The sequence below is a fragment of the Lissotriton helveticus genome, chromosome 7 (genome assembly GCF_964261635.1).
Source record: "Lissotriton helveticus chromosome 7, aLisHel1.1, whole genome shotgun sequence".
Taxonomy (NCBI): Eukaryota; Metazoa; Chordata; class Amphibia; order Caudata; family Salamandridae; genus Lissotriton; species Lissotriton helveticus.
The window spans coordinates 843259589-843285741 of NC_136068.1; the positions used below are offsets into that span (position 1 = coordinate 843259589).

The 26153-nt window shown below is 42.9% G+C and overlaps 1 protein-coding gene across 3 annotated transcripts in view; it reads right to left on the reverse strand.

Annotated features, from left to right (window-relative positions):
- Positions 1–26153, reverse strand: part of SLC23A1 (solute carrier family 23 member 1) — a 447395-nt gene that overhangs the window by 225801 nt on the left and 195441 nt on the right. For 2 of the 3 annotated variants that reach the window (XM_078653352.1, XM_078653350.1), the window contains one exon: positions 18066–18155. In XM_078653352.1, the coding sequence (XP_078509478.1) occupies positions 18066–18155 (90 nt within the window). The remainder of the gene's footprint in view (positions 1–18065; positions 18156–26153) is intronic. The other variant, XM_078653351.1, reaches the window with a different exon arrangement.

Sequence of the window (26153 nt, forward strand, 5' to 3'; positions counted from 1 at the left end):
CGTATGCGCATTCCTGGCGAAGTACGTTTTAAAATTATTATAAATACCCTCCCCCGCACTCACTCTCCCCCCATGCTCCCTCCACCGTTTGTTACTGGCGGCCGCCACTGGTGGTATTGTGGTGTCTCATTTTTTTCTGGCGGGAAAGTATGAGGTGAGTTTTGTGAGTAGGTGTCCCAGCTTCACAAATACGAGTGCATGAACAAGTTATTCTAATTGTCACCCGCTGCCAGTGAATTGTTTCAGAAGTGGGTGTCGTGTGTTCTTGTTCTATGGTGTTTTCTGTGATGTTATTCTTCAGGTGCAGTTCGAAAGTGCTGCTCATTTACACGAGACCCTGCATGTTCTTCTCTGGGGTTTGGTTAGGTACCCTGTCTGCACCTGCTTCAGTATCAACAAAAGCAATTGATGTGTTTCAAACGTCCTTAATATCTGCACCTTTAAACAATCAGTGCACAGCACAGCACTTCAGAGATAGGTGAGCGCGGATTATACACCTTTCACCTGGCGGTCTTTGATTTCACTGGAATTTTACACCGTTGTGATGATGTTAACACACATGGCCTTTGAAATGTCGATGGTGGGCGGGCGCGCGCGCGCTGTAAACCCATGAAGAGAAATGCACTGGCTGTTAAAACATGTGAATACTTGTGTCTGTGAGAGTGAAAGGAGTAGAGGGGAAGACAGCGCGACAGAGATTCTGTGTGCGTGCGCGCGCAAGAGTGGCTCTGTATGTGTGTTGGTGTGGGAACGAGAGGTGGTGATTCTGCTTGTATACGAGTGTGTGAAAGAAGGAGAGAGAGGGAGGGGGGGCGAGAGAGAGAGCGAATCCCTATGTGGTTTGTGTGAAAGAGAGACAGAAGGGGGGGTCTATATGCGTGACCCTGTGTGTTATGTATAGATAGGCTGTGGGGTTTTAGGTTTAAACCTATTATAACTGATAAAACCCCACTGAAAGATAAATAGCCCTCGCCGGTGAAAACATATAAACACTGAAAAAACACCTGCACAACCACAAACTAAATGCCATTCAAAGAAAGGAAAAAGAGAGTGAAAGAGTAATTTATTTCTTCCTGAAGGTGTCAATACAATGTAACTTTGTTATGCAAGCTAGCAGTAAGGAAGACTGGCTAACATTATTCTGCTTGAGTTTTGTTCTGTAGGGATGCCACTAAAATGTTGTTTCTTCTTCCTTTTACTTTTTTCAGTTGTGTGGCCTTTGGTCTAAAGATGCAGGGTTTAATTTCATTTTAGGTCTAGTTTAAATATTTTATAAACTGTAGAGAATCAGAAAATATCAAACTCATATTTGATATTTTGGCTGCATTTGATTCTTTCACTGATAGGTAAAATGGCTGGTTACATAAAAATGTTTCCTAATATGTGTCATCACATTTACCCACAGAGAATGGGTCAAAACCCTTAATACATCAGACCATAGTTTCTAGTGGGTCAGTATTGATAGTAGGTGAATTGCCAACACCTCAGGCTTTAAACATTCAATGCAAGGTATAGTGACAAGTATATATATCACCAAGCATCTGGGATAGTGGTGAAAACATGACACCAGACTTTTGGAAAGCATTGAACTCAGTGTCATCTGCAAAAAAGGTTATTTCCAAGTTCAACAAAGATTGGAGTGATATTGTTTGTATTTGCAGTGATTCAGCTACGTATATAAAATAATTGCGTGATGACCTGTCAAAATTGATACCCGAGCTGAAGTGATTTCCTGTAGGATATCCTTGCCACTTGTTAGAAGGTATGCTAAAAACATCTTTACCATCTTCAGAGTTATAAGTACACTGTCTATATACCATGTTCTTTCAGTGCAGAAAGCAAGCAATAATAAAAGCAAAACGTTCTATAAACACCGGAAAAACACTTTTTCTGTTGTTGTTAGTGGCGCGAAAATTTGTAACCACTGATAACAACTGTTTTTTAAGATATTGAAAACACTGAAAAACCCCCACCAGAATTTACCCAAAATAGAAACTGAAAACAGGAAAGCCTATGTATAGATGAGGGCTATTTATAAAACACATGCATTCTATCAACTTTTAGTACAACATTCTACTTTTAAATTGCTTTGATGCCATCAGAAAATGCCCATCTGCAAATGTTACAGTGCCAGAAAATATACATATAACACCATCACCAGCTACTACTTCAGCACATAGGCTTTCGTATGAGGGAACCGTGTTGTTCAGAGAAGGTACACAACCAAATGGCGTTCTTATACGCACAACATTTTACACACCTATCCTCAATGTATGCATAGAGATCTATTCAAAAGTCGCTAGTTTTAGGCAGCGTTGCTGTGAATGTCATCGCAGCAGTCACATGCCTGCTAGTAATGGCGCTGAGTATTTGTGCAGAACTGAACGAGGCAGATGAGCTGGCGGTGAAATCACCTCCAGTAATTGCAGATGCATTGAAATGCACTGATTGTGGTAAGCCTTGCAGCAGCTAGCAGAGGCACCTGTGTTTATTTACTGAGCTTACACTCCTGTTGACTCACATGGTAACGCTAGATCCCTGTAGATATTTTGAATTTGAGCTGCAGGCGGTTCAAAATGATTTAATCAGTTGCGTTTAGTATGTTTGAGCTCTCGAGGTACCCAGTTCCAAGAGTTTGGGGTATTATATTTTTATTCAGAGGTGTTTATAGTGCTCTTCACCCCATTATACTGGGACTGCAAATCCCACAATGCAAAGAAACAAATCTGGTCTGGATGGGCTGCTCACATGGACCTAGGAAATGCGAGTGCTGTCAGTACTACTTGATCGCTTCGCCCTGCTACAAACCCAGGACTGCACGTACCAGAATGCAGTGCAAGGAACTGGACTGGAAGACCCGCTTTCCAGCTATGATGGGGCTTGTTGAGATTCGGTGCCAGGAGCCGGTTGCCTTCCCAACGGACCTGGGTTTAGTGTTGGGGTTGAAGGCAGGAAAAGGCCATTTGAATATAGGTTTTGAACTTGCGGGGCTCTGTCTGGTCCATTTTGTGTGTCTTCCTTTTGTTTGTGCCTGAGGTGCGTTGGCCTACTTCTTCTGCCAAATTTTTGCTTGCGGTGCTCTGTCCTGGTTTGTAGGTTTTTGAGGTGCGCTGGCCCACTTTTGCTGTGACTTGCTGTGCATTGACTGTCCTTTAATTAGACCCACTACACCGCCTTTAACAAACGCAGTTAAGCTCTTGCTATAAGCAGGCGGGCGGGCCCACCTACAGTTAATAAGGGTCTCACACGCTCTTCCTTTTTCAAAATTTTCCTTGAACCCCCCGTAGGTGGTTCAGGCTCGCTGGCTCGCTCATCAAAGTGAAGTACGACAATTATTTACGGCCCACCACTTTCAAATGTCACAGCTGCCACTGGCTCTGTCACTATACCGTCACCAACTTTGAGGGAGTCCAATTCTAAGGCCTTTCTATTTTGAGGGACTCACACTATGAAACCGGCCTCCCTACTGGTTTGCGAGTACTTTAAGGGCATTGGGGCTGCATGCTTTCCACTAACAAGGGTCCAGGACATTTTCAGACCTATCTTCCATACACGCGCAATGCTGCAGACGCAAACAGACGAGGATTTGCTGTAATGAATACATTTTGCTGACATGCTTGATCAATGTTTAGATTCATATGTGAATAAACACTCAATTGGATTGATACATTTTTTAAGAAATCGAATAGCTTCAGATATTTCACCCGAATATAGAATTACAGCCACAAATATCACTGTGCAGTGTGATAAAATGCTGCCAGTGATCTGATGGTGAATGAGGGATAACATTCAATCTGAATTTCTGAGTTTCACTCAAGATTGTGTTCCCATAATTACCCATTTAATTTATCAAGGGAATGGTGTCGTGAAAATCTTGACTATTTTATTGCTCCAGAAAAATCAGGCACATTCAATTTGTAAGAAAGTTGGCTACATGTGTATTGCTGAAAAGACTGGCAGGGGTTCAGAACCCATAGGTGTCTTGTATGTTACTAGGGAGACAAATGTCCTATTCCAGAGCTACTTATGTTGAATTAAAATCATTGTGAGCTATTAATAATAATAGAGTTAGTTTAGTGACCACATGCGACAAGTGGCCAACTTATGCATGATTACTAGTTGTAATCACCTCAGTGCATCAGGCATGGGTGCCAACAGTAATGGAAAAGATGCTTTGCCAATGTGGATTGACTGCATGGATAATGCATAAAATCCGTAGTTGCAATGCCCCTAACACAAAGTTAATAATATTAGTAAAAGGTCTCCCCACCCCAAAACTGCATGATTTATCACTCAAATATCAGTTTTAAATATATTTTGAAAATTCAACCATTTTTCTTCAAACCTCAGCTTATGAATTATGAAAATACACATATTTTGCAATCGAATAAACATTTTTCAATTTCATTTAAAATATGTAGTATTAAATTAAGCAAAAGCTTCCAATTTAGTAGGCTTGCCTCACACAGGAGACAGTGGTGGCTCCTCCGCTAAGGGGGAGGAGCATCGACCCACTGCTCAAAAGGAAAAATAGAATGATAAGTACGTATCATTATTATCATTTTATATTCCCTATTGCAGTCAATGGTGGGGCTGGGCGGGGCTTGCCAGAGCAGGGAAGGAGTGGTTTGCACTCCCTATGTGCGCATGAACTGTTTGACCGGCCTACCTGCCTGGCTACATTAAACAGCCTGGTGAGGCCCAGAGAGAAACCAGTAGCTCATGAGCTAGTCCCTGGTAAAGCATGCTCTATTCTGAATAATATAATGGTATTATGATCAAATTATGTTCAGATGTTCAAGGGCTAATTGCAAATTGCTGTCCATTTGGACTAATGTACAGCCAAATACTCCGTTTGGATTTCAAGCAGATTTCCAAAATGTGGCAGCCCATTTCACTTAGAATGACACAGTTTTACAATGCAGCTCCAGGATGAAATGTGTCTCACCTGTTTATAGAGTTGACACAGACTCAAAGGAGAATGTTTACAACAGAATGGAGAAGCATGGCATTAAGCAAAGATTGTTATCGTCACGCTTCTCCATTCTGAAAAGGCATGGATGCGCCGTATTCACAAGAATGTGGCTCACCCCTGCGTTTCCCCTAGTGCTGCGGTTGAGTTCAGCTGCCTAGCGCCAACGCAGGCACCCTTGCACCAACATGGAAGAGTGTCTGCTTTGGGGGAAATTATTGTTTATGTGCAGGAAGGTCTCCCTTCCTGCACATAAACAATCATTCATGGCGTTTTGAAACGTCTATGTGTGCTGCTTAATGCATAGAAAGTGCAAAACATAATTTTTTAAATTATTATTGTTTATGTGCAGGAAGGGCCACCTTCCTGCACATAAACAATCAATGGCAATTTGCTGTTTCTATGTGTGCTGCACAAGGCAGCACACATGGAAACAGCAAAAACGAGGAGAAATACAGCATTTCTCCTCGTTTCGCCTGTTTAAGACCAGGTTTTCCCTGGTCTTAATGTTGGTGCTGCCTCCTATTTATGCCACCCTTGTAAATAGGGGGGAGGGTCAAAATCAAGGGGTGTTGTGGCGGAATGCCCGCCCAACACCTACTGCCATCCACCTTCACGCTAAGTACAACGTGAAAGGGTGTCTTATTTTAAGTGGCTTAACACTGCCTTGTAAATAAGGCAAAGCCCCTATCACCAACACAACGTCACTAAAAGTGACGCTGTGGGTGCAATAGGGGCTTGTAACTATGCCCCCCAGTGAGTTAAAGGTATTTTTCTCAACGTGTGAGGTGCAAGGTTCAAACATCAGCTGAACAAAGGTGCAGTGAAAGAGAGGAAACATTTAGTCCAACGAACACATGAGCAAATATTTGTTCCTTTTCTTCCTGCTCTTTTCCACACATTTATGTCATTCTCCCTGGCCGGCCAGTAGTGAGGGAACAGTCTGGCTTGTCTAGGAAGATGTGCACTTAAAGATCAGTGTAAGAGATGCATCTTAATGTGCTGGTGGTCTTTTTGGTAAAGCATAGTTTTGCTCCTTCCTTTCGACTGCAGATTCGCTTCTTTATCCATTCTTTGAAAAACCTATGTTGGATGTACCATTCTGGTTCGTGGAATAGAGCCTCTGGTCTTTCTGTTCCCAAGCCTCACCAACCCCACATTCAAATTCTTCATGTGTTGGTCGCCTACCAGCCAGACCAACATTACTCTCACAACTAGAATGCGAGGACCGCTCATTAATTCAGATTTGCTTGAATTTCGCGTGCAGCAGGATGACGTATAAGTGAATACTTGTCATATACTCAAGTGGTTGTGTGATCATCTCCCAGCTGCCCCAACGTTTCATAATTCCTTTTAGCTCTCTTATGCATTCCACTTTCACCCAGAGAGGTTAATGTTTGAAAACGAATGGCTCAGTAAAATGTATTAATCCCCATTGGTCCATTTCCATCTTCTTCTATCACATGTGCCCCATGTCGCCAGCGGCCAACCTTTTTCACAGATAGTTAAATCTAGTTATTGGAAATCCTCAACTATTTCCAAAGTTTGGTTTTATTTCTAAAGTCCAAGTTCATGGGTCTCCAACTGCTTTACATGCCATCATTTTTTTTACCTGAAGCTTGTTCTGTCTGAATTGGACTTTACTGCTGTTACGCATTAATCTATAAGAACTAAGGGCCAGATGTAGGTAGCTAAATACCGGTCGGTAACGGCCGAAAATCGGTGAATTTCCTATTACCGACCGGTATTTAGCCCTTCCCAATGTAGGAGGCTGCAAATAAGGATTCGGTAATTTACGGATTCCTTATTTTAAGGAATCGGTAAAATATCGATTCCTTATTTTAAGGAATCAGTAAATTACCGAATCCTTAAAACCTATGTAGGTATTACTAATGTAACACCTGCCACCCTTGAATATGCTCCCGCTATTACCAATTCGGTAATACCGAATCGGTAATAGTGAATGGCTTCCCATTCATTCCTATGGGCCTCCTTGTACCGATTTTTTACCTACATCATATTTACCGATTCCTAAATACCGAATCGGTAAGATTCGGTATTTAAGAATCGGTAAATTGAGATTACCTACATCGGGCCCTTAGTCACCAATATACAATAGTATGTGGATAATTTTTCATTTACCTTCAAAGACACCCTCAGGCGTCCTATCAAGAAGCTTCTATAAATGAATTGTCTCTATGTTTAAGAGGAATATTATGATTAGCCAGCCTATTTCACTTCTTTAGTTCTGCTACTTTCCATGGTCTCTATCACAGTGTCTCAAATTTGACCTAGTTTGTTGTGCCTTCATATAGGTTCTTTAAAGTAAGTTTTAATACTGGATCAATGGATGCCTGTCTTCATTCTTCTAGAGTCCGATATCAATAAGTCGGCCCAATCCTCTGGAGTTTACATCTTTGGAACATCACTTAGTGATCAACCCAGGGACCATGGGGGCGACGCAACTCCAAATCAAAATTTTAATGTTAATCATCAAGTCCAGCCGACACCGGGTCAGTTGCCCACGCCTCCATCAGTGGGCGCAGAAGTATTGGGCCATTTGCAACCCCAGCTGGTGGGCTCACAGCCCGAATTAAGCCTCCGCTCCGACTCAGCACAGCCACCAGAACCCCAACAAATACTTACTAACCAAAATTTGGTGTCGCCAATGGCTCCCACAGATGTTTTTCTCTATCATCTAACCTATGCGCAAATTCATGGGCAAAGCACTAATGTATGTACAAACAATAGTCAATTACCTGACTCACCCCAAAACATAACTATTCCTATGGAGCTGTCAGCTGCGCAACGTTTCGAGCACATTTCATTTCCTTCACCAGGAGCTATTATGCTATCACCACAAAAACAGTCAAAATCTCCTGACCCAAGTGAGCAGCTTTTAGCAGACCTATCAATCTTTTTTAAAGACACCAAAACCTCTCCCAATTCAACACCTAATTCAGTGCTCAATAAAAAACTTCATAAAGAAGAGCATGTAGTAAGCAGTGTCTGGCCACAACTTCTTCAGACTTTTGAACACACAGTCACCGCTCTAAATTACCATTCGGAAAAGCTGGAGGTCCAGGTTGACCTTTTAAACACTCTAGCGCTTTTTACGTCAGGGATTGACAACAAACTTGACAAACTGAATAACCTAATAATAGGGGCGCAGGCGTCCACAAAGCTTGTACAATCGGTTTGTTGCTGCTCCCCAATCATTGACTCTCTCTCCTCGCTCCCAGAGCTCCTATCCAGCATCATAAAAGAAGTTAAGTGCATGAAGGGAGGTAACCCACTTACAAAATCCAGCTTGCAATATCAAAATCAGCCCGCCCTGTTCCAACACCCCGCCAACTCTTGGCCCATCATAAATGAAGAAAGGGAGTTACCCGACGGAACAGCTCCCTGCACAATTCAACACAATGGGCAGGTGAATAGCGGGCAATCACAAATATTGCCAATAAGCGCTGTTCAACCCAAACTGAAGGTCGAAAACGGCGGGGCTCTGTGCGGGCGCACAGCTAGCCCGGACCATTCAGTCACAGGGTTGAAGGCCAGTACAGGGTCTCTGAATGGGTCCACACTGGAAGAACCATCAGTCCCCCTCCACCGCGCAGTAAGAGAGAGCGTAAACGTCAGCGAAAAAATAGAAACAAAACTAAGGCACCCATCCACACGGCTCACCGGCATTTTTTTCCCATTTTTGAGAAAACGGCAAATAACAGGTCCCTAAGTGAGACGGGTGCCCAGTCACCCCTGACAAATCCAGAAGAAGAAACAACAGGGCCCGACATCCAACAGGGCGCGACGAGTGTCCCTGACTCAAGCGAACCAACCACAGAAATTGTAACAGATGTGCCCAGCATAGTTAAAGAAATCTTAAGGTTGAAAATCAACGAAACCAACGAGCCTAAGCCAATGAGGCCGATGACGGGACAAGGAAAAACTAACCTAGCGCCGGCCCCAACACCGCCTGGAGTGGATAACGTCACATCTAGAATGTCTTATAAAAAAACAATTTACAATAAACATGTGAATTTGCCCAGTCTCACACAACAATCGTTGAAGACCTCCTTTCGGCAGTTCGACCAGAAGCACAAAACAGACGCAGGGCAGTTGCCCAATGAAATAAATAAGTTTGATAACGTCACATCTAGAATGTCTTATAAAAAACAATTTACAATAAACATGTGAATTTGCCCAGTCTCACACAACAATCGTTGAAGACCTCCTTTCGGCAGTTTGACCAGAAGCACGAAACAGACGCAGGGCAGTTGCCCAATGAAATAAATAAGTCTGAGCATGCGATAAAAGACAACACGCTACATCACCAGCTCCTACTGGTCCCGGAATACAAATCAAAGGGCCGCCAAGATATCCTTAATAGATCAAACATATTAAAATTAATGGTAGGTAGGCTTGAAGGGCTGGCCTCGGAGGACATTGAATCTATAGAGTTCCTTCCACCCAGAGGCACCCAACCGTCCGAGGTAACCTTGGTGTCATTTAAATTGGCTAGATGGGTGGAAGCTTTCTTGGATCACAAGACCATCTTGCGAAACTGGGGTATCAGAGTCTATCCATACTCCAACTCTGGCTACCCTATTTCCCTGCTCCCTCATTCGCCACTGCTCCAGCAAGCCGTGAGTACTAGACTTGCTGCAAATGTCAGACCATATTCGATCTTAAAAAATGCATCAGGGCCCTTAGATCACCGTAATACTTTACAAACAGAGGTTCCTGATGCCGACCTTATTCAAGACTGGGGGTGGCTTCCAGCGACTCTGTCATCTAAATGTACAGAACGAATTCCAGCAGCAGGGCTCCCGCTCACGACAAACACACCTTTGGGCGCGCCAACTCAGTCTGCAGCTTTTCCCACTATAGACGAACATCAGGGGCATGCCACATTTTTAATGTGCTCCTGGAATATCAGCGGGCTTCACCAAAAAATCAAGAACCAAGAAACCTTCTCCTTTCTACGTGAGCACATAGCAATAGCTCTGCAGGAAACTTGGGCAACTGACGGCCACCCTATCATTGGGTTTATTGAATTTTGGAACCCAGCACTTAGGGATAGTCCCCACGGTCATGCAAAAGGCGGCCTGTCAACTTACATATCTACCAATTTAAAAGGTACAATTAAACAACTATCCATCAAAGAAGACTGGATACTAGGGGTTAAAATTAATCGGTGGCGAAGTCTGCGTTCCCTATTTCTTTTAAATGTGTATATTAACCCAAACTCTCGCACCAAAAAAGTCCATCTGGCCCGCCTATTAGAAATCATGAGCAATATAGCCGCTGAGCACCCAAATTCAGATTGCATCGCTACAGGGGACTTTAACACCAACCTATTCCAGGGAAAAACAGCGGACACTGATGAGCCCCTTTTGTTTAACATCACTGAGGCGTTAACTCAAACCAGACCGCTTAATCTAGTCCACAGCCAACTAGGAGAACTCTGTGTGTCAAGTCTCTACAGCGCAGGCTTCCTGGTAATGAATAGTAGGTCTGCAGGTGACACTCCGCCAAACTGGTCCTGGTCAAATGGCAGCAAATATTCCCATCTGGATTATACCATCTGCAACGCTGACCTGCTTCATTATTTAGATACCTTCATTATCCTTCCACGAACTGAAAGTGACCACAGGCCCCAGGTTATCTCTTTCAACATAATGCCAGGGTCCCATAAATCAGCACCTCTAACTTGTCAGGGAACATACACTGAAAATCTAAAGCGCCTGAAGTGGAGCGACGATATCAGCCCTAAAATTCTGAAAGTGTGCATGGATTTTATAAAAGGCTGTAACAAGCTAGATGCCTCACCGGCTGCTACATGGACTATGCTCTGCTCCCACCTGACCAGCAGTTGTCCAGCTAATATGCAGATTCATAGCCGAACCCAGTCCTGCAAGTTTGTAGCATCATTAAAAACAAAATCGCTTAAAAAGGCAAGAAACAACGCGCTACGGCTGCTCGTTAAATTCCCCGGGAACAGTGAAATCTTAAACACATATCACAGATCCCAAAAGGCTTTTAGGCTGGTGATTACCAACGACAAGCGGACACATGAAAATCAATTCTGGTGCAAACTGGTGTGGGAGAGCAAGAGCAAAAATTCAAGGAAATTCTGGGCTCTAATCAATTATTCAAACTCGAGTTTTTCAAGCTTTGGAACTGCAAATATACAAGAAGCAGATTGGGTCAACTACCTCACGGACCATGTTAAGACACAAGTTCACCCTGATTCTGCAGGACATGGATTGCAAGGAGAACCGGACACCGGTCTCTGCATTAAAGGGTGTACCCCCACTGAGCCAACCCACCTGAACGACGAGGCTTACCAGGTGCCGGAAGACAGGGCCATCATCGCAGTGACAAAGGCTAGACAAGACGGAGCACCCGGGCCCAACGGCCTCCCACAAAACCTGTTTAAATCGGACATAATCTTTTGGTCTGGATTGTTAACAAACCTTTTTAACTATGCATTGAGAACTGCAACAATCCCAGACTCGTGGCGGGGTGCAATAATCCACCCTATTTATAAATCAGGTTTGCATGCTGTCCCGGATAACTACAGACTCATAGCCCTTTTGGACATCGAGGCCAAACACTACGCAGGGCTCCTTTTGGAAGACCTGAGGTATTGGGCAAATGATCACAACCGGGTGCCAATGAACCAAACCGGGTTCACTGCCAACTCGGGGACCATGACCAACCTATTAGTGGTGTCATCCATCGTCGACAAAGCCCTTTCTACATCTAGGTTTGTGTTCTGCTGCTTTGTCGACCTCAAAGCCGCCTTCGATAGGGTCCCTAGGGAGGCCCTATGAGAAAAGCTGAGGAAGTGGGGAATCCCAGACAATTTATTGAATGCAATTATTCAACTGCACTCACGAACCTGGGTTCGAGTGAAGTTAGGGTCCGGCATGCATCTCTCGCGAAGAATTTCAACAACGAGAGGCGTTAAGCAGGGATGCATGCTGGCCCCCCTTCTCTTCAACTTGTTCATAGCTGACTTATCTAGTACCCTGGATGAGGTTAATAGCCATCCGCCAAAGGTAGGAAGTACGGCATTAAGTAATCTCCTATACGCCGACGATCTGGTGCTGTTTAGCCGCACAAGGGTGGGGTTGCAAAGGCTTCTTGACACACTGCTGCAATATACGATTAAGAACCAATTAGAAGTCAACATGAAGAAAACCCAGGTTGTTCCGTTTGGGAAGAAGCGATATGCTGGTGGTGGATGGTCATTTAATAATAATGCCCTCGCTACAGGCAAGTCGTATAAATATCTGGGGGTCCACCTAGACTCCAGAGGCAACCTCACAAAGCAGCGCGACGAGATCGCGGCCAAAGCAACAATGCTTGCGGTGTCAATGACTAAGCTTTCGAAAAACCTGTCAGGCCCCACTTTGTTACCCCTTTTGGAAGTGCTGAAAGCGAAAATTGGCCCCACCCTGTCGTTGGTATAGGGATATTCAAGGGCAAACTGAACACTGTTCTAAATCAGCACACGATTAAAATTTATAAAAGGGTTCTTCAGCTGCCACACTCTGCATCCCCTCCACAGATTAGATTAGAGATGGGGGCTATTGAATTATGATGTTTCTAGCATTGGGGTATTTCTTAATCTGTGCCACAAACTAAGACAATCCAACCCAGGCACACTAGAGTCCCTAGTCTGGCAAGAAATATCTGAGAAAAACCCAGAAGGAACATTCGGCCATCTTTTTAAGGATTATATCCAACAAATGTCAGCAGACGGCCTCTGGGCCCTCAACCCCAGTCAGTCAGCATTTAAGCTCGCAATCAAAAAATGTGCAAGAACGCGATCACTCATTAGTGACAAAGTACTGTTTTCAAAACAAAGTCATTCATGGGCAGTTATTAATTCCTATAATCGGCTAATCTGTGCCTCTTACCTCTCCAGCACTTATTCACTGTATTTAAAACGTAGTTTTATAACTATTAGAATGGGTGACTGGCGATTTTTGCAAAATTTACCCCCCTGGCGTCGCACGGAGGAGGATACAACCTGCAGAGGATGTGGCGAAGCAGCAGAAACGCTACTGCATGTGGTTTGCATTTGCCCCACCTTCGACCTCCAACGTAGGCTTAAGCTGAGGGGGGAATGGAATCGGCTGGGTGTTCGGACCTGCAGGCAAGCCATTATTGCGGCATTGAGTCCAGATAACACAGATCCAAACATAAGACTGACAAACTTGATCCAGCATGCATATCGCAATTTTAAACAAAAGTGGCCTGCTACAGCTTCTCCCCTACCTTTTTTAAATTAAACAACACTTTTAAAAGTCTCAACCCAGTAGGCAATTAGCGCCAAGAATAGCTTAAATAGCTCCTTGTGATTACGGTTTGTTTATGTATGAAATCATAGCTTAGTGGAGTAGTTTTAATAATACTTGTAACTTGGAGACAGAGGAGATGATCATTTAGACTCTCGCTGTGTTTGCATTGTTTTTAGTATTTGTAAATAATATGAACTGGAAATTCTCTTTTAAAGATATTTGTTTTATATCTAAATAAAGATTTTTTTTCAATAAACCCATACGTTAAAAGCTCAAACAAGCATACTATTTTAACAAGTCTGAAGTTAAAGAATAAAAACAGTAAAGAAAAAAAGGCATGATTGTGCACTTTACTGAAACCATAGGGGTTAATGTATGAAAAAAAAGCAATCCACCAACATTCATGTTGGAATGAATGATGTTGATGTTCAAGTGTTTTGATGAGCTTAAGTAAAACTCATCAGTTAACCGTGGAATTGAAAACGAGAAGTGCGGAAGTGCGGCATTTAATAATGACCAAAAAAGAAAACAAATGAGTTGATTTGGTTGTACGTGGTTGATGATGACATAATCGTAATACTTTCGAGTAATAATGAATTCATATGAACAACTGAGATTCAACTACAAAGTGATGCAAAGTGATATAATCAATGTGTGCATTCATCTCAGCAATTGGCGACTGCTCAGACTACATTCCATACCATCGTTTTGATCCTGCCATTCCAGTCTAGATAAAATCGTTCAATATGCAAATGAGCCTTGGTCCAGCTCCAATAAGAACAATCTAAACACACTGCCAGGCCAGGTCCCTCTCCAGATGGCAAAACATGCAACTCCAGACCAGTTTCGACTACTTAGGTTTCATCAGTGATCTATGGCTTGAGCAGTGTGGCGCTATAAGCAAGATACCCATGTATGAGCATATCAGGGTGCCTACTGCAACAAACCGGAAAGCGTTGCAAGGAATGCTTCGATTAGTCTGAGTCACTGGCAATCACTTATGGCCACATTCCATTCTATTGTTTTTTACCCACTACACTACGCAAAACAGAGCTCAGTTATAAGCACACCAGTCTTGATTTTGCTCCTATAGGAACAGTCGAGCCTGGACTGTCAGGTCAAATTCCCTCCTGGTGAGAACATAAAAGCAGTCTCAGGCCATTTTCAGCTTATCAGGCCTCATCAGTTAGATATAGCTTCAGTCCTGCGGCGTGGTAAGTATGGTGCCCACATCTGGGCATACCCATCGCTCTTAGGGCAAAAATGATTTAAGTAATCTGATTCACAAATAAGGCATCACCTTTGTGTTTTCCTCGGTTACAAGACATTATAAAATATTAAAATCCTCTCTTTCAGTACAGGGGTGAATATGATCCTGTCTTGCACTTCCTTGAGCTGCATTCCATGCTTTTAATACCATACTGACACTCCTGCAACAACCTCTTCTTGTCTACCACCACTGATGGTGTAGTTAAATTATTCCTTGTTGCTGCTCCTTGTCTCTCTTGTTGGACCCCTAGCTCACTTCCACCAGTCATCTGAACATGCACATCATGCTGGAATTAAAAAAATTATTTAAAAAGACGAATCTCCTGCTACTTCATGCAACAGACCAACTTTGAGGTACGCAGTGGTTAGGGAAACATCATTTACCACGAAGGCATTACCACTACTAACATTTACCACGTGACACTTACCACGCAGGGTGCCTTCCACGCAGGGTGCCTTCCACGACGTCTTTACCACGGGCTGGGGGGGAGATGTGGTATTCCTTCGAGTCGTTCTGCGTGGGCTTGGGGGGCAGAGGGGGGCTGGGGGGGGTCTCCCCCCAAAAAAATAACAAGCGGGGGCAGAGGGGGGCTGGGGGGGGTCTCCCCCCCAAAAAATAACAAGCAGTTTACTTTAAAAAAAAAAAACGAACATAATTTTAAAAGAAAAAGGAAAGAGCCTCCCCCAAAGACGTGCCGTGTACGTCAAAAAAACAGTCCTTTTTTTATTTTGGTATACGTGTTTTGACGCTTGTTTCAATGGAGGATGGAAGTAAGGGCTCGTAGAGAAAGACGTGCAGGTAAGACGTTTCTAGGCGTAGTAAAATCCTACGTTGTAAATACCAGCGTGGTAAAGCCACTTGCGATGTAAAATTTGCGTGGTAAAGCCATGCGTGGTAATTGAAATCGTGGTATAATCATATATTCCAGTGGTTAATGTGTAAAAGAATACGTATTGGTGCCCAAAGCCCTGCTCAAAAATCCGTGGCTGGTTCAATTAAATGTCGGGCACAGAATACCTAAACTGCGTAGCCTTGAATCCCCTCATGTCTCTTTAATTCACTACCAGACACTCCCTGCTCCTTTATCTCACTCCTGCAGGTTCCTGCTTTGTCCCTTTGTGAATTATCTTTCCATCTTTCTCTTCCTTCGTCTTTCCGTTTTTTGTGTTTTCCCCCCTCTTGCTCTTGGTAATTGTCTAATGCAGAAAAATAACTGCAGGTCCCTAAAAATGGGTGCCGGTGGTCCCCACTAGCCGTCGCCGGCTCAAATTAAGCACTAGAGGTACATGAAGTACACGAAACCTGATAGCAACAACATCTCGTTCGTGACAAGGCAACACCACAGTCAATTTGTGGGAACGTGTTGTTGAGTATAGCAGGGGCGTCCTTAGGCATGTGCAAGCTGTGCACCTGCACAGGGCCACCAAACCCCAGGGGCCACCACGCCAATATATATCCTTAATATAACAATCCTCTGAGGATGGATACATATTTGCGTGGCGGCCCCTGGCAGGGTTTTGGCGGCTTCCGGCTCTATTCCACTTCCAAACACCCTGACTCCCCCGTCCGGGGGGGCTCCACCCCGCCCAGACCCCCTCTTCCGGGGCCCCCTACCTACGCTCCCTGCCCAGGACTGCCATGAGCCTAGAGCCGCCCCTGACTATAGTAAAAAATAAGCGTGAATACTGTACTTCGAAGTAGAACGTCATTGCTTCAAAATGCATTGGGCAGCAACATAAATCAGATTGCACCAAGCAATTTAAGGAAACTTAAAAAGAAGCCAATACATGTCATATTCAAGTGTTTAATTGAGAAGGTGAATTCATATTCTTATATGCCTCAATGATTCTTTATATTCTTTGAGACCGAAAATCCAGACGAGTGCCTTAACATGGGCTAATAAATGTTATTAATTACTTATAATTTGGGTTTCTACCTGCTTGAAAGTCACTAAAGCCTTAGCATTAATGCACACTTACTCACACGTAAAACAAATTTCCATTCTGTTATCCTGTGCTTTAAACAGCACACCCCAGCTTCACACACTTAGCAAGCTTATAGCCTTGTTCTGAATTTGGTACAGCAAAGCGAGGATTGCCAAAAGCAGGAGAGCTGACTTTTGCGGAATCCTAACTTAAGACAAAATCCTAATTTAAGACTACTAAATGCCTTCTGTGAATAACAAAAGTAGTAAGTATAGGATTTTGTCGTAAGTTAGTTCTGCTAATCGGCCCCATAGAAATTAGTATAGATTTCCTGAATATTATGTGTGGTGTTCCGCAGACCATTTGCTAAAAAGCAATCTGCTTAAAGTTTATTGGATGTGCCAAATTGATCAAAGTGCAATATGTTGGGGGCACACAACTATTTGAAAATAAGGAAAATATGTGTATACTTTTCACAAGAAGGGATAGTTATTAGGGTGTGAAATAGAATTTTGTGGCCTCTATTTTTTGGTGGTGAAAATAAAGAAAATAGAAGCACATTCTTCACAGGAAGGGAGTCTTATTAGAGGGTGCGATTGAATTCTGTGAATGCCATCTTTTGGTGGTAGTTCTGGTCTGTCTCTATTTTTAGGTCCGGTCTACAGACACTATTAGTTTTCTGTTATCAAAGAACTATTGTCCACAATACAATATACATACAGTGGGCTGTACATCAGTTCTTAGCTAATTAACTGGCAGCTTTCTTGTCTATCTTAGTTCCCGGCAACTTGTCACACACATCCAGCAAAGCTCCTCACCCTACCATCCACACTGCTATGAAACTGCACATCTGTCCTCCACACTCACACTGCTCTGGCAATGTACAACAGCCAGACAGCTGCAGCAGTACCCTCCATGCTCACCACCCACACTGACATATATAATAATGCACCTCAGTTCTCAGTCTCACAGAACTCCAGCAACGCTCCTCAATTTTCAGGGCAGGACCTGCACTACAATACCAATGCAGCACCACCCTCCACACCTTTACCTCTCTCTCCATGCACCACTCCATTGAGAGGAGCAGCACAGCTCCATCCACGGCACCCACACTGCTCTGATCCAGCTCCCGCAGCGTTGGGGCACACCCACTGCTCTGACAGAGCATTTCCATCTATCTATCCCCACCACCCACAGTTGACAATGCACCTCCAATCTCAGTGCTCACACATCTTAGTCAGTGGACCTGCCTTCTCTGCAGCACAGTTAAGCATAGCCATCATTTCACTTCTTTTGTACAATGAGGGAGGGTTACTTCCTGGCGCCTTTATGGGTGACTATATTTTAATATGTATGATTTTATGAGTGCATTTCTAATCAATTATAAAACATAAAGCAGTTGTTCATACTTGCAAACAGTGTCTTCATCAGAGTCCATATCTTAATGTTTTCCAGCAAAGACACAATTTACCAAGGACACACTTTTCAGTAAGATTCGGTCCTATGAAGAAAGAAATGGCTGGCAAAAACACACACTTCTTTGTTTTACTTAAATTGGATGACATTGTTGGTGGATTGTGTCTTACCACGTCTTCAGTTTTAGGATTAGTTGAAATGTGATTTTCTGTGATTGCTGATATTTTTGCATCATTTTCTGAAAAAGCATTTCCATTCTGCTGAAAAACAAGATTGTAAAACTACATTAACTAAAAGAGAAAATGATGTCATCAAAATATTAGAGTACATAAAACTACTAATACAGGGCTGAGCACTGTGCAACTGTGTAATTTACAAGACAGGTCCGAGTACCGTTTCTTTAAACACAACATCAAGTAATAAGCAATAGTAATAGGAATTAGCAATAGGAATTTGGTGATGATGTATTGTATTTTAAAGTCAGTGTAGTTCTGTTTTAATTTTACTTTTTTTCCAATGTCACCAAGTCTACTTCCAGTGTCATTTGGAGGTGTACGTAAGTTATTGAATGTGTATTAAAGGAGTTCTCCCATATTTCAGCCACCAAGGAAAAAAATAGAGATGTACTATATCTTATTGATTAATATAGGCTAATCTATCTGCAAATGAGGCTCTGTCTAGACCAACCAATTACATTTTAGTATCCCTCTGTTATTTCAAAACTACAGCTCAGTCTCTCTTCTTCCCTACCCAGCAAACATCCTAGAGCCACACGTGGCCCACGACTTATGCTGCTTTCTAGAGGACTCTACATTTTTTGATCCCCACTAAGCAGACTTTCGACCCACTCACTCAACTGAATCAGTCATTCTCTCTTGGAGGATGACATGAGAGAAAAAGCAGATGGAGGCAGCACTCAGGCACTGGTCCTACTAGATGTAGCCATGGCTTTTGACACGGTGGATCATGTGATTTTGTATGACCAAATCGAGGCAGTAGGCATATAAGGGGCCGCCCTAGACTGGATGAAATCCTTCTTCAAAGATCACGCCCAATCAGTCTGCCTCCTCCCTTACCGCTCAGCTAAAGTCCACTTGAATTGTGTAGTACCACAGGGCTCTTCATTATCTCCACATCTTTTCAATCTCTATATTCGCCCTTTGGTACACTCCCTCCAGCAGAAGAAGGCAAACATCTATAACTACGCTGACCACATGCAGATGATCTTTACTACTGACGATACGTTGGAATCAATGGAGTTCTTCCAAAACCCCATGCTATATATTAGAGATTGGATGAATAATAATCAATTGAAGCTCAACTCTGCTAAGACAGAGATTGTCATCAGCAATAACAAGTTCAACCACTGTAATCCTTCCTATTGGCCGATGGGGATGGGATCTCCCCCTATACCAAAGAAAGCAGTTAATATTCTGGGTATCCAAATTGATGAGATATCTAACCATGAAATCACAGATAGGAGCGGTAACATCCTAGTGCTTCCTCCAACTGAGGAAAATTAGGACATTCTTCTCAATGGAAGCAATTATTCAAATCACCATTGCATTAGTCCTATCAAGAATCGAATATGCAAACACCCTCTACCTGGGATTCCCAACAGGCCTCAACCTCAGACTTAAAAAGGAGCAAAACCAAGCTTCAAACAACATAGGCACTGTCATATTAAACCATTGATGAAGAAGCTCCATGAACTTATGGTTGCCAGACCATCTTTAAAACAGGCTGCATTATCTTTAAAACACTCCATTACAAAAGCACGGAGTTTATATCTTCAAAAATCCAGAGCTATACCCTGACACGCAATCTCAGATCAGCTCAAGGGAACCTCTTAACGGTCCCGAGATTTAAGCAAAAGAGGCTGGGAGGAGCAAGATTCTCAGTGATAGGTCCCCATATCTGGAACTCACTCCCAACTGAAATTAGAACAGCAGCAAAATATATAAGCTTCAGGAAGTTGCTGAAAACTTGGCTATTCACACCTTTGGTGAACATGAGCTATAAAAGCTTGGTTTAACACAACATAATATAACCCAGGGAAAAACAATCAGGAGCAATTTGAACCAGTTAATAGACTCATCCCATCTCCTCAAGCAAATGGCAGTGCTCTAGACACCCTACTGAGCTATCCTTTGCTAGAAGGTCCTCATAGAATTATTAGGGGCACCCTTTCTCCATCCTCCACTTCAGTGTCCAGGTCTCCAACATCCAGTTACAGGAATGCTTGCAATATACTTCCACAATCTTGGGAATCTTTTTTCCACCTTTAATCATGTGCAATGCTAAATGAGGACCCTTCCGAAACTGAACCCACTGGTCCCAGGAGTAAAGCTCACTCTATACATGGAGTCTTGCTACCAGACATTTGCTATACATCCACCATGCGAATGTCAGTACAAGGGGGGGTAGCCTCAGGGAGGGTGTTTGGGGTGTTACACCCCCTAAAAAATGTATTCTGTAGTAAATAGTTGGGTACAGGTGCATTCAGTACACTGTGGTGAGATGATTGTCGGATTTCACCTAGGACTCTTACCAGTTACCACACAGACAAAAAACTCATACTCTCTCTCATCTCTCTTTTAAATGCCTTAAAAATGTGGTCTGTTTGAAAAATATGTCTTTTAAGTCCCCCTAACAATCCATACTCCTCTCTTAACACTGCTTCTTATAACCCCTTGTGTCCTGCTTCTCATATTATGTATGCTAACAAGATATGCCGGCGTGATTGATGGAAAATCTGAAGCTCACCCACATTCTTACTGATCAGGCTACACCCCTGGTCAGCGCAAGGGTGTGAATGCTACACTTGAGTGAAACTTTGGATGAGTGGGTCTAGCAGGCCGCACTTGATCGTCGATCAGAAACGGTCTGCTCAGGGCTATAAATTTACACACATCGGTATGCTGTCACTGCTCCTTTATGCCAGCACCCAGGCCATTGATGGTAATCCCATGTTAGTAACTAGGGCTCGCTTCTTGTGCTCCACTAGGTAACGGAACAGGTTCTGGACTTTGGATTTTCCATTAGCACGTGTCAGTGGCATAATGAACGTTAAAGGGGCCCCCCTGTAAGGTACACAGTGGGGCCCCCCTCCGGATTTAATCCGTAGCTCTCCAGCGTGAGTACAATGCTGAGGGGGCGTCCTGCAGCTCGTGGCACGCCCGCACTGTGGGGATGCGGGGGCCTGTGTTACGCCCCTGGCATGCGTAGACCTCAGCGCACACGCTAGATTAGCTACTAGCTGGGCCAACAAAAAGTCAAAATAATAGTTTTTCACTCAGTGAGATCATTCAAGGCAGGGGTACATGGTACACGCCTGTATGCCATGCAGGTGACACTCCCATCCCAACAAACTCCGACCAATCCACAAACCCAGATCAGTGGCTAAGCAGGTTGCCAGCACACTGCTGTGTTATGGGCACAACTCTAGGCAGTGCTGACTCAGCCTCTCATACTTTCTTTGTTTAATAAAATCACTACCAGTGTGATGGCCAACAATAATAATTTTTTAAGCGCTCAGAGCTCATTTATTTTGTGGTGCACCTCATATGAATAGTATTTATAATGATTAAACATGCATTAATATGCAAAGATATACACATACACAGAGGTTGGCATGCACATGGACATACATACATAAACAGGCACATATACACGCCCACAGATAACCAGACAAACAAATAAAGCTCTCAGAAAAATAGAAAGGTATATACGAACACAGTCAGTGTCACAACTCACCCAATGCACAGGGCCTGCCACAAAGATATGTAAACATGCTTAGCTCCCAACAGAACGCCACATAAGCGCGTCCTCCTCGTTCAGATGGGCACATACAAAGAGATACACAAAGATGTTGATAAACACATACAGAAAATATAAATCACCAACCCATACACACAAATATACCCATTCAGACATATATAGTCGCAAAAACACACACACACACACAAACTCACAGACGCCCAGGCTTAGATGGTCATTTGTAGGCACCCATCAACACTTGCCTTATCTTTCCTCCAACAAGTATAATGTTTCTGCAACTATTTGAAAAGAAGGGACTATGGGATTCAAAACAAAACAAATGATGACCTTATGTTTACAATCGTACAGACAGATGTAGGAAAAAAGTGTATAACTTCTATCAAACACAACTTTCTCTCTCTTTCGGTTTAGTAAATTTCACAAGTCAGAAATGTACTTTTTTTTTTTTTACAAACCTGTAGGATGTATATTCAGTGCCTTTATTTGGAAAAAATATTAATAAGTGCAGGTGCCAAAGTTTTTCTTTGGAGTCCACTGCGGGTGTTTCAGAATGCAGGGATTGCTTAATATCAAAGATGCCTACTCTTGATTTCACCTAATGCGTCTTCCTCCACCATTGTACACTTCGGACCTCATTTATGAGGCCCTACCGGCAATTTTGCGCCACCGGAACGTCACTTTTTTTATACGTCTGGTGGCGCAAAATGCCACTAGCATATTTGTAAGACCACGTAAATCCATGGCTTTTCGTGACCTTATAAATAAGTGTCCCTTACACACAGAAAACTGTGTAAAAGGGGCATTCCATGGGTGTTGCTGGGGGCGTTCCCAGCAGCATCCTTGGCTTTTTGACACTGCCCCAGATTTACAAGAAATCGGAAGTATGAGGCAGCACCAAAAAAGTATGCCTCCCTGTGGGGAGGCAGAAGGGAGGCACACTGTAGAGAAATATCTTTATTTCTCCTAGTTTTTCCTCTTTCTAGGTGTGCTGCATTCTGCCTCTTTTGATTGGTTTTGTGCAGGAAAATGTCCCCTCCTACACAAAAACAATCATCCCCGCAATGCAGGCACCCTTGCACCATGTTGCAAAGGTGCCTGCGTTGGCGCATGGCAGCCCATTGTGCGCCGGGACAAAGGACAGGAATGCGCCGTATCTAATAGATTCGGGAACAAAAGGGGTTAGGTCCTTTGTGTGGTGAGGGCTAGACCTAGTAACAATAGTAAACAACACAAAATGCACAAACCACAGTGATTCAATACAATTTTTTGACATAGGGTAAGAAACACTTTATTGTTGCTTCCCTGGACACCATTATTTTGTGTCAATCATTTTATATTTTTCTATAATTTGAAAAACATTGCTGACAGAAAAAGAAACATTGATTGCAAATGTTTACAAATATTTACAAGACTGAACGAATTTTATCAAACATTAAAGGCAAAGACTATTTACACATTTAGAAAACATTAGAACACACATTAGAAAATATTCTCACATCAGACATTGTTGAAAAGATAAATACAAACATTTCAATTACAAACAACAAAAAGTTGACAAACACTGAATGAGAGAAACTGGGGGTTGGGAAGATAGATGATTAAATGTCTTATATGACTTTTAACGCTGGACCAGCCGGTCCTTGCTTTAGTACAACAGTAATACTTTGTATCTCCCAACCAATACTGCCGACGTGTTTCTAGACCAGACTGGAGTCACTGGTCTGTCATCAGGGCTGTATGTATCTTGTATCTGTGGGATACAAAAGCAATGTTTTGCTTAATCTAGTGTGTGGGCTCCCTATTCTCGTAGAATAGCTGTAATGTCAGTGTGCGCTACATACCAAGGCTGCTCAGTGTAGAATTTCAGAGGGGGTCTATTGGAGGTCCGTTTAAGTGAATAACGTGGCCAAGCAGAGAAGCCTACAAGAGTTTAAGGGATGTTTTTAGTTTTTATAATTACGTGAATGGTACAATATGTTCACTAGCTGAAACATTTTAGGAAGTTGGAAGCGTACCTTTTACTTCAAGTAGCGCCGAGTGCTGGCAGGATCCATTAGAAGCGGCGTGACCATCAGTTTGGGTTCTGAGAAAGATTAACATTCAGACGCTTAGCGATGTGTGCGTTGTGTTAAACACTCGCTTGGGGAATTTCAAAAAAGGGGGATTGCCTACCTTGAATTAATCTCTCATTTGTACATGAATTGAGTTGTTAATTTCAGCGTTCTGTAAAGAAAAACAGAGCGCGACCGTAGTAGATTATTTTAACTAGTTCAGAGCTCAGCTGGCGCATGTTAGTGCAAGTGGAGCAAATACCTGTGGCTTCATCTTTTTTTAAAATACATAAATAATTGGAAGGACGTACCTATTACCTTTAAACCAGGATAAGGTGCTGTTGTCAGCTCCTACTTCAAGCAAATGCGATTCACGGGACTACATGCCCCACAATGCATCAGCACAGCTTTTGCATATAACAAACAAGAAACAGCGGCGGCCATCTTTATTGAGAGAAATCTGAATCCTGCAGCACAGAGCAGCAGCTCCAGCCACAGGTATTTGCTCCACTTGCACTAACACGCGCTAGTTGAGCTCTGAACTAGTTAAAATAATCTACTAAGGTCGCGCTCTGTTTTTCTTTACAGAACGCTGACATTAACAACTCAATTCATGCACTAATGAGAGATTAATTCAAGGTAGGCAATCCCCCTTTTTTGAAATTCCCCAAGCGAGTGTTTAACACAACGCACACATCGCTAAGCGTCTGAATGTTAATCTTTCTCAGAACCCAAACTGATGGTCACGCCGCTTCTAATGGATCCTGCCAGCACTCGGCGCTACTTGAAGTAAAAGGTACGCTTCCAACTTCCTAAAATGTTTCAGCTAGTGAACATATTGTACCATTCACGTAATTATAAAAACTAAAAACATCCCTTAAACTCTTGTAGCCTTCTCTGCTTGGCCACGTTATTCACTTAAACGGACCTCCAAAAGATCCCCTCTGAAATTCTACACTGAGCAGCCTTGGTATGTAGCGCACACTGACATTACAGCTATTCTACGAGAATAGGGAGCTCACACACTAGATTAAGCAAAACATTGCTTTTGTATCCCACAGATACAAGATACATACAGCCCTGATGACAGACCAGTGACTCCAGTCTGGTCTAGAAACGCGTCGGCAGTATTGGTTGGGAGATACAAAGTATTACTGTTGTACTAAAGCTAGGACCGGCTGGTCCAGCGTTAAAAGTTATATAAGACATTTAATCATCTATCTTCCCAACCCCCAGTTTCTCTCATTCAGTGTTTGTCAACTTTTTGTTGTTTGTAATTGAAATGTTTGTATTTATCTTTTCAACAATGTCTGATGTGAGAATATTTTCTAATGTGTGTTCTAATGTTTTCTAAATGTGTAAATAGTCTTTGCCTTTAATGTTTGATAAAATTCGTTCAGTCTTGTAAATATTTGTAAACATTTGCAATCAATGTTTCTTTTTCTGTCAGCAATGTTTTTCAAATTATAGAAAAATATAAAATGATTGACACAAAATAATGGTGTCCAGGGAAGCAACAATAAAGTGTTTCTTACCCTATATCAAAAAATTGTATTGAATCACTGTGGTTTGGGCATTTTGTGTTGTTTAGTATCTAATAGATTCGGCGCATTCCTGCCCTTTTGTTTTGCCATAGGGCAGCGCAGCAGGACCTGCGGCAAAACACCCACAAATGAGTCCCTTCCTGTCTCTTATCTCATTCTTGCAGGTTCCTTGTCATAGCTCTGAATTCTTCCTTTGTCTTCGTTTTTGTATCTTTCTCTTCCTCCTTCTTTTCTCTATTCTGACTCTCTCTCTCTCTCTCTCTTTCTTTCTCTGGTTCAGAGTCTGATAATGAAATATAAGTCCCTGTTCCCACCATCTGCAACCACTTGCACAAATGAAGCACTGCACATATCCTTTTGCCACACCCCTGTTAGATGCATGCATGCCCTTTTCACACATTTGTGTGGCCCATTGACTCTGCACACTCTCTTCTTATATATGTGCCCTGCACACGCACAGCTTCCACAATTCCCGCTTAAGAATCCTCTACAGCAATCCCAGCCATGAGCTATTGACAGTCACCAGTGTGTCACTTCCTGCGGAAGTGAGGTACCCTTAACTAGACATTCTTGAATGGCTTACTCCTCAGTGCCTTCCGTAAGTATAGTGACAGTGACACATTGCAAATGGCAGACTGCACGCTCCGCAAAGCCACTAGCAAAACATAACGCAAAATAACCTACCATAATAAAGTGCCCACAGCAAACCAAGAAAGAAAGCATGCCTCGAACAAAGAAGCCTCTCCTCAAACGCAAGTGCACAGATCTGACGTCTTTACTGACTTCTGTTCTCCAGAAAGTACAAATCATTTTTTATTTCTTTCTTTCACAGAGCACTCACCAGGGACGGATAGAGAGCCTGTCCAATCAGACTTCGAGGCAC